General features: G+C 35.3%; 2 protein-coding genes across 2 annotated transcripts in view; one reads left to right on the top strand and one right to left on the bottom strand.

Moving 5' to 3' along the window:
- The window catches only part of LOC125026317 (C-factor-like), a 4,177-nt gene extending 1,018 nt beyond the window's left edge, over positions 1-3,159 (bottom strand). The window contains exons 1-6 of the mRNA XM_047614672.1: positions 2,976-3,159; positions 2,316-2,421; positions 2,048-2,109; positions 1,477-1,659; positions 602-773; positions 1-82 (exon numbers count right to left, since the gene is read on the bottom strand). The exon at positions 1-82 is cut by the window's left edge and continues 44 nt beyond it. Coding sequence (XP_047470628.1) covers positions 1-82; positions 602-773; positions 1,477-1,659; positions 2,048-2,109; positions 2,316-2,388 — 572 coding nt within the window. The 5' untranslated portion in view covers positions 2,389-2,421; positions 2,976-3,159. The remainder of the gene's footprint in view (positions 83-601; positions 774-1,476; positions 1,660-2,047; positions 2,110-2,315; positions 2,422-2,975) is intronic.
- Positions 3,160-7,698: 4,539 nt separating this feature from the next.
- Positions 7,699-10,000, top strand: part of LOC125026315 (carbohydrate sulfotransferase 9-like) — an 8,451-nt gene continuing 6,149 nt past the window's right edge. Inside the window, exons 1-2 of the mRNA XM_047614667.1 lie at positions 7,699-8,115; positions 9,795-9,958. Coding sequence (XP_047470623.1) covers positions 7,777-8,115; positions 9,795-9,958 — 503 coding nt within the window. The 5' untranslated portion in view covers positions 7,699-7,776. The remainder of the gene's footprint in view (positions 8,116-9,794; positions 9,959-10,000) is intronic.

Raw genomic sequence — 10,000 nt, 5'->3', positions numbered from 1 at the left:
AGTTCGATGCTTAAGTTCTTTGTGGCCATGTTTAAAGCAGCTTTGGACATCCGATAGCTATACCAGCCTCCTAATCTGTTGTCTGAAAGAGTAATGACTGTTTATTACTTTAGTTTTCTCTCTTATTATCTTTCTCCAAACACAGATGATAACAATTTGATTATACTCACTTTCTGCTGAGAGGCTGAGAGTTAGAAAAGAATTACAGCATGATTAGCTTTTGATTGTTGACCTTGTTTACCAAAGGCACTGTATCCTGTTCCCCTCTCCCTCTCCTTTGCCATCCTTCTAATCCCCTCCCTTGCCTCCCTCTTTCCTTCTCTCTTTCTCCCTCCCTTTCTCGTCTGTGCCGCTGTTGCTAACCCCTCCCTCTCTTTGTCCTCCATCCTTACCCTCAGCATCTTCTTTTTTTTCTTTTCCAACCTCTCCCTTTCTCTCACCTTCATCCTTGAAATAGACCAACTCCTCTTCCTATCTTTTTCTTTTTCCTTCTCCTTCTCCCCCCTCGCATTAACACTTAAATTTGTTTTCGCCATCATCCTCTCCCTTCTTGAATATTTCCCTTCAGACATGCAAATGATACCTACTTGACAATACTCACCCCCAATAGAGCCCACTCTAGCAGACATGTTCACCAAGACTGCAGCATGACTTTCCTTTGGACTCTGAGCTTGTCTGCCAAAGGTACCATTTCCAGCTCCTAAAAGTGGACTGAAGTATTTGGCCATTAACAGTGGACCCAAGGTATTAACTGTGACAGTTTCTTGAAGCGCCTGTAGAAAACAAGAAAATGTGCATGCATATAAAAGAGAAATATTTTGAACAGCAAAATATAACAAAACTACAACTGATGAATATGTAAGACAGTCTATACAAATTATTAATTTCCTATTAAAGGCCAAACTATCTTTCCCTAAACTTCACAAGAAAGTTTTTCTTTCCATTTATGTGGTCTCACTTCTATCAGTTTGATCTATTGCCCATCACCACAGGCTAACATCTACAATTTATTTTTCCAAATGGTCAGTCAAGCAACCTTAGGTAACCTTAAATATTTTTTTGGGGGTGTTGAGAGGAGGATTCTTGTGCCCTGAATATACTTTTCCATTTGTAAATCATTATTATAGTTTCATAATAACAGAGTAACGCAAACACATCTTCCCTGCAACACAAAAAGGAAGTATTCTCCATAATATCATATATATATTCACCACAATGTTGGACATATGACAATACTGCACACATTTAATCTACAATCACAAACACACATTCCTTGCAAAAACAAACATTGTACACAGTGCCATATACACATTTTCTTCAACATCACTCACATACTCCAATGATTCATACCCTTTGAACAATAACAAACACAGCTTTTGCAATGTTTTTGCATGACCTCCACTAAAATAACACATATTCTCTATAATACCACAGACTTTTTATAAAGAACACCAGCCCTATGACTAGTGCCCTCACCTGAAGCGATACATCTTTCAAGCTTGTCTCGCCCCTTCCCTTTGGACTGAGGATACCACTTGAATTAATAAGAAGGTCCAATTTCCCCCCATGCGTCTGCTTCACATGCTCGGCGGCTGCTATTATGGCCTCTTCATTAGTCACATCTAAGGGTATGACGTCCACTTGGCTTGGATGCTGTGACTATTGCGGAGAAAAGAGATAGTGTATTAGCATAATTTTATCATCAATTTCAATATTTTTTCTTTGCATCAATCAATTTATTGTTATAAATCTAAATGTCACTATAACTAAATCAATATCACTATAATCATTCTCATTAATATTATAATAAATTAAAGATGCTATCACTAATAACACTATTATTAATTTCATCATTATTACTACCATTATTACTATTGATACTATTATCTTATATTTTCTTTACCATGATCATCATTACCACATTACATCACTCAATAGGCAATACACTGCTTTAAAAAATGACATTAGCTGTCCTGTGTCACATAATGTTCTCCAAAGATTAACTCTAAATATCATGACACAGTATATTATGACACATCAAACAAACCTGCAATTCTCTGAGGTCCTTAGCGAGTGCTGGATTTCTGCAGCAGGCAAGGACCGTTGATCCTGTAGGGCAAAATTAATTAATCTAATTGCAAAACACGAGAGACACCCTCAACTTATATAATTAGAATCTACACATTAGAACATTAACTGTAATTAATTATAAATACATTCCTCTTTTTCATGTTGTTGATCTGTACGCTTTAATGTATATTCTTTTAAATTTTTAATACACAAACAGATATAAATATTTGAATAAAATAACAAACCTCTATTCACAAGGGCTTGACAGAACCGAAGACCAATGCCCCTACTTGCTCCTTGTACAAGTACATTTGGCATTTTTGTTTATAATTGGTACTCCAAATCCTCCACCTGAAAATAAATATACTGTAAAAGATTTAAGCTTTGGTAGAAGTTTCAATTTGCAAATTTTTCATTTCGTAACATCGGAATGGAACATTTTAAAGCCATTATCACCTATTTATTATTCTGATTCTCTGCATCTGTGTTTGTTCTATATGCTTGATTGTTCTGTCTGTCCTGACTCTTTCCCTCCCTTCCTGTCCCTTCCTCTTTCCCTCGCATCCCTTCCCCTCCCTCTTTCCCTTCTTCATTCCCTTCCCCATCCCCCCCTCCCTGCCTTCCCTCCTTCCCCCTCGCTCCCACTCCAGTCTTCCCTCCTTCCCCCTCCCCCCTCCCACGCCTTCCCTCCTTCCCCCTCCCCCTCCCCCCTTCCCAGCCTTCCCTCCTTCCCCCTCCCCCCTTCCCCATATGATGAAATTAATACCCAGAAAAGGTATTTGATACAAAAACACAAACAGTCACAGACTTTCCTCTCTCCCTCTTCTTTCCGAAACCTTGTTATGTGAAATTAACAATAAGATATAATAAAAATATTATCAATTGACAAGCCTCGGTGTACGTACTTAGTCCTTCAATGCCTTCGATATTCTTCTTTCTTCTTTAACTATGTTTTAAAACTAATGTATTGTCTTTATCCCTGATGTCTCTTCCTCCGAATTTATCGTCTCTTCTTTTCTTCTTCTTCTTCTACTTCCTTCTTTTATAGGGTTTTCGACCTTTCCTCTTTTCCTCTTTTCGTAACGAAGGCGAAATTATGTAAAGGAAGGATGCTGCATATAAATGTTTACATAACATTATATGAAAGCTATTTGTAGGGATTGTGGTATGTAATACATCATTACATTAGATTATAAATTTTCCCTGATAGGCCACATATGTCCAAAATCTGTTCTTAATGTTAGGAAATAGAAAAAGGAGTCGTTAATGTAAAGGGGATATAAGAAGGGACACAAAAAATGCAACGTGTCTTCAACGTGTATGTCATCATTTTGTGCCGTGAAATATGTGCTATTATTATCATCATGATTACCATAGTCATTACTATCATCAGTGTTATTATCATTATTAACACTAAAATCATTATTTTTATCATTATCATAAATTATTATCACTATGATAATGATAACAATAATAATGATAATAGTAATAATGATAATAATGATAATGATAATAATAATAATATTATTATCTTTATTATCACCATTATCATCATTACCTTCATTATTAATGCTATTATTATCACTATTATTTAAACTATTATTATTATTATTATTATTATTATTATTATTATCATCATCATTATTACTCTTATCATTATTATTAATGTCATTATTATTATTATTATTATTATTATTATCATTATTATTATTATTATTATTATTATTATTATCAAAACGATCATTATCATCATCATCGTTACCATAACCACCATTTTCATTATTCCCAATATTACCATTCTTATCATTATCATAATTGCTATCATTATTATCATTGTCATTATTGTTGTTATTATCATTGTTATCATTATCATTTGTATTGCACATGCGCGCGAGCACACACATGCAAATGGACAAGGTGTATATATATATATATATATATGTGTGTGTGTGTGTGTGTGTGTGTGTGTGTGTGTGTGTGTGTGTGTCTGTGTGTGTGTGTGTATCTGTGTGACAGATAGATATATATAGATATAAATGTATATATATATTATATATACATATAAATTTTAATATATATGTATATATTGATATATATGTATATATGTATATAAACATATGTATATATACATATATAAATATATAAATATTTATATATATTTATATTTATTTATATATGTATGTATATATGTATATATATCTATAGAAATGCATATATAAATCTATATATATATATATGTATATATGTACACATACACACACACACACACATATACATGTATATATACATATATATATTTATATCTATACACACACACACACACACATATACATATATATACATATATATACACACACATACGCACACACACACACACACACACGCACACACATATGTATATATATACATATATATATATATATACACACATACACACACACATATATGTATATATATATATAAATTTTTGGGAAAACAAAAGTGTTTGCCATTTTATAACGTATTTTTTTTCTTAAGCATAGGTCATTAACGGCATAAAAAAAATAAAATGTCATCCATAGTTCTCTCTCTCTCCCCCCTCCCCCCTCTATCTCTCTATCTACCTATCTATCTATCTATCTCTATCTCGCTTTTGGACAATTCAGTATCCTGCGAGTAGATGCAATGCAAGAGCTTAGAAACGACAGAAGACGATTTACATGATTCGGTTTTACACCTCCCTAATCGACAGGGCTGTCTGCTAAACTGCCTGACACGGGTACTTGTGTTAGGTTGATGTAGCGTCATTTGCATTATGTTGATTCGTCCCAGTCTCTGCTCTCAGGCTCCTCCCTCACGCACACCATGGGCTTTGAGGGAATCGATTGTTCCCTCGCCCCTTTGCGCAGACTGTCCATGTCCCAAGATTTAGTATGTGGCAACAACTGCTTTACTTGTATTGTTGTTTATCATAATCTCCTTGAAATCACATTTCAAAACAGCGGTTCGATCGTTTAATAACTTTGAGAGGGAGAAAGTGCAAGTTACTGTCAAACATTTTTTTTGTTCATGTAGGCACCGATATAACTCCCTCCTCTTCTAATTTCGAATACAGATCAGATGCATTCGTTTCGTATGCATATTTCTCACCTACCTTTCCCTCAGACCGCAAGGTATGACGAGGGGGTAACACCTGTTGAATCTCGTATCAACCCAGATGCGTTTTTGTCATAGGAATGAGTAACAATTTTTTTCTTTCCCTCAATGCGGTTTTCTCTTGCGTTCGCCTCCGCCTCCGTCTCTTTTTTTTTTTTTTTTTTTTTTTTTTTTCCTCGGAGGGGGATGGAGGAGAGACAAAACATAGGAGGGGAAGAAAAGGGTAAGTGTCATGGAATCTTTTCCTAGTTTGTATATGGCAAAGGTGTATTCGGGCGCTTCTAGAATCATAAACGATTTAAAGGCTGTCACGCTGTAATTTTATCTCTTTGAAGCTTCTGATTTGCATAATACATTTAGAACAGCTGTTTTACCACGTAAGCGAGAGTGGAATATGTGAAGGGTCTTATTTTTACGTGCATATTCTCGGTATGGATGTATTTAATGTGTGTATTTATGATAATTTGAGGACGTGTGAACAATGTTAAGGTGACTTTTAATTTTTGTCAAACTTATTTTCATTTTTTCATTAGCAATATCTGTTCTACATCCTTTTCTTCTTGACGTGCAGATATTAAAAAACAAATATAATTTTTTTTTGAGATAAAAAAAAAATAAATAAATAAAAAATTACAAATAAAACGAAAATAGGAAATGATAATACATGCCCTCAGCTTACCTGTTCAAATTATACCTCTCCAAATGTGTGCATTTTCATTAAGATAAAAACCGGATCTTTGTCATCTATCAACGTTTCTTTTTATGAAGATATATCCAAATGATCGCCTTCCTGAATGAGGTAGAGCCAGTCCTATCTTCATCGGTAAATCATTTCCGAAGGAGTAGAAGGGAAAATAAGAAAAGGAAGAAGTACAAGAAGAAGAAGAAGAAGAAAAAGAAGAAGAAGAAGAAGAAGAAGTAGAAGATGGAGAAGAAGAAGTAAAAGAATAAGTAGAAGAAGAAGAAATAGAAGAAGAAGAAGTAGAAGAAGAAGAAGAAGAAGGATAAGGAGTATAATAAGAAGAAATACAATAAGAAGATGTACAATAAAAAGAAGAAAAAGAAGAAGATAAACAAAATACAGAAGAAAAAGAAGAAGATAAAACAAAATGCAGAAGAAAAAGAAGAGAAAGAAGAAGTAGAAAAACTAGAAGAAGAAGAAGAAGAAAAAGAAGTAGAAGAAGAAGAAGAAGAAGAGCCCAAATACTCACATCATCCCGACACCGAAAGTTTATACTATTTATTTATTTATTTATTTTTTTTTAACGCTGCTTCGATGTTCGTTGAAGTCAGTTGCAAGAATATTTTTTTTTTTACGTTATTGAGGCATACCCTTCTTTTTTTTGGGGGGGGAGGGGGGCGGAATTATTTTTTAGTAAAGGACTCTATGCTTCAAAGAATAAATCCCATAGTTCCTTTAAGCATACGACTGTACGGGTATCCTGCCGCTATATCGATCTTATACCTTGGTTTGAACTTGCGCGCTTAAGTTTTGTGTTTTGTTTCGATCCTATAGCCACATTATGCACCCCCCCCCCCCAAAAAAAAAAAAAAAAAAAAAAGGTCTCGCCGCTTAGTGATATCTCTATTGCTTTCGATAAGAATATTGTCATATAAAAGAATTAGCCTTTGGTAAGTTTGGTTTAATATGCTTTTGGATGAGTAATAACGGTGATAAGAAGACTACCAAATTATTCAATACAAATCACCCTGGTTCTCATTTACTAAGACTATGACATGTAAAGGAATAAAAAATACAGGTAGATAGTTCGATTTCTTGCTGGTACCGATGGATTCCCTGATACCTCATACTCTGGTACTCATACTTGTAGGAATCGTTATGTGGAAACCCTCTACAGTCTTGTCCGCAATAGTTAGGAAGGGCATGAGGTATATCGAGGAAAGGGAAGGAGAGGGAATTGTATACATGCGATGAGGGACAGTAAATCATTTATTGCAGGGGGCTGTGTCCTATTATCCCCCCAAAGATATGGTGCGAGAACCTATTTCCCTCACTTGGACTAGAATACCTACACACTCAGCTAGCACACAACGCCGGAACGCGCAAGTTAGCAGAGTAAGATGATGGACCACACTACAGCCACTTACTCAGGGGAGGCTGCAAGGAAAAGAACGCAGAACACCTTTAAAAAATTAAGTACTAGGCTCTGACAACAGATGACATGTGATGTGACATAGTGAGCATGCACTGTGTTAATCCCTCTGTTGTGTGGAGCATTAGCCTATATCTTTAGGAAATTTTAAAATTAAGTATTAATATTTACGAAGTTCTAAAAACTGTTATATAGACTACAATTGTTTACATAATTTACATGGAAATCCGTGTAAATAAGGTTATAAAACAGCTTCTCAAGATCAATTTTTTGCGGCTGAAAGCGTACGTCCGCAACGGCAATGACGTCATCACCTGTACATATTACCTGGTGTCCAGTTTATATGCGCACCTCAGTTCTTATCCTCCACATGCGAGCCGGACAGACAGATGTTTAGCGAACGCGGTATCGTGCACTCGCTCGTCCATCGTCGAACGGAGACGTAGGAACCAGACCGATGTTCCTCCGCAAGAATGTCTTCCGTGGGTTCGCCCTCCTGCTGGCGACGACAGTGATATCTAGCAATGACTTCCTCTCTCGTGTGAATGGAAGATCTTCCGCTAAGACGAAGAAATCGGCATGGTTACCCCATCTGCGAGGAGGCCGCGTCGAGCCTCCCACGATTGTTTTGAAGGAAATGAAGGAAAGGCGCGTCAAAGAGAATCAGGCATCGCGGAGTAAGCGTGTGAGGGAAATGTGCACGCAGTATAATGTTACCGAAGACATAGCTTATACAGTACACAGAAGACATTACTATTTCTTCGATCACAACGCTACTGTCTGCGCCGTGCCGAAAGTACGTCCGAAAAGGCGTTGTGGGGAGTGAAACCCGATGGAAATATTAATTCATAAGTATATGATATATTCGCTTTATGGAACTGTGTATCTGTGATAAATTGCAATTAGTTGAAAGATGCACACATCTGTTTTAATCGTTAATGAATCGTTATGTTTCAATATTTATGGATGTATAAGTATGGTTGGCGATAGTATGAATTATCGTCGATGATATATATTCTACTTAATAATCTGTTATTAACATTATCACATTTTGTTGCTAAACATTATCATAAGGGCGAATTTACTGAACAATGGGATCAAGATCTATGTTAGCTACGAGTGGTCGAACACATTGCTATGACTCTCCCTCTCTCTCTTTCTCTCTTTCTCTCTCTTTCTCTCTCTCTTTCTCTCTCTCTCTCTCTCTCTCTCTCTCTCTCTCTCTCTCTCTCTCTCTCTTCTCTCTCTCTCTCTCTCTCTCTCTCTCTCTCTCTCTCTCTCTCTCTCTCTCTCTCTCTCTCTCTCTCTCTCTCTCTCTCTCTCTCTCTCTCTCTCTCTCTCTCTCTCTCTTTCTCTCTCTCTCTCTCTCTCTCTCTCTCTCTCTCTCTCTCTCTCTCTCTTTCACCCATAATCTATCCGACTATTTATTTATCTGTTAGCTTCTTCCCCTTTCCCTCTCTTTCTGTTTATTTTCAGTTATCTATCCATCCATAGTAATCTGTGACACCTCGCTGACTTGTAATATTGTCTTAATCATCATTAGAATACCTTCAAATTCAAATTCAAAATTCCACTTGTTACAATGGTTATTATTATTATTATTATTATTATTATTATTATCATTATTTTACACAAATACTACTTATACACTACATATGGATATAAGATTCATATAAGATTCATAACGGTTGTATATACAATTCGAGCTTCATCTTGTAACATGTCCTTTTGACCTTATCTTAAAAATATTCAAGTTACGAATGATTCTGATATTCATGTACAAGCGCAAGTGTTCTAAATGTTTCGATGTAATTTACCTTCTTAGTGGTTAGTTTCGAATTCATAACTGTAGGTTGTTAGTTCGTTAACCTGTGCCGTTTTCGCTCACGTCTCGTGTGTACGTGTGTGTGTATTTCTCCATTCAGATTAGATATTTGAAAGCAGCCCAAGGTTGTAAACATATATATATGTATATATATACACACACGCACACTAAATTTCTACTACATTTTTGCATATAAGATAACACATTTTACATATGAGATAAAATTTATCTGACACATTTTTCATAAATTTTACATGTAAGATGAAACATTTCAAACACATTTTCATAAATTTTACATGTAAGATGAAACATTTCAAACAGCATTTTCATAAATTTTACATAAAAGCTTTATACTACATTTTCACAAATTTTTTCATAATAAATCTACCAAAATTTTCCACAAATTTTACATATAAGATAAAATTTTGAGCCACATTTTCACAAATTTTACATAAAACAAAATTTACCACATTTACCACAAACTTTACAAAAAAAAAAAAAAAAATCAACAATTCTAAAATTTTTAGATATAGATTTTAAAAATCACCACACATTTTTTTTTTTTACAATTTTTTAGATAATAAGCTTAAAATCCCCCCCCCCTCCCCCCCTACACTCATTTTCACATTAAATGCAAATACTTATTCCAGGCAGGTTCCTCGACATGGCGGGTGCACGTAAGGGAAGTGAACGGCGGGCCTCCACGAAACGTTTCCGTCGAGGATGACAAACGTCGACAAACGTTCCTTCAGTCTGATCTCCGTCAGGTGGTGGCCAGTACTATCTCCTCATCTACACTTATTATGTCCGTGAGGTAGATACTGTTATTGTCTTTCTGTTTTTTTTGTTTTTGTTT

This window comes from Penaeus chinensis, chromosome 6, assembly GCF_019202785.1.
Source record: "Penaeus chinensis breed Huanghai No. 1 chromosome 6, ASM1920278v2, whole genome shotgun sequence".
Classification (NCBI taxonomy): Eukaryota; Metazoa; Arthropoda; class Malacostraca; order Decapoda; family Penaeidae; genus Penaeus; species Penaeus chinensis.
The sequence above is the reverse complement of the archived record's forward strand: the minus strand, read 5'-3'. Positions and strand labels throughout refer to the sequence as shown.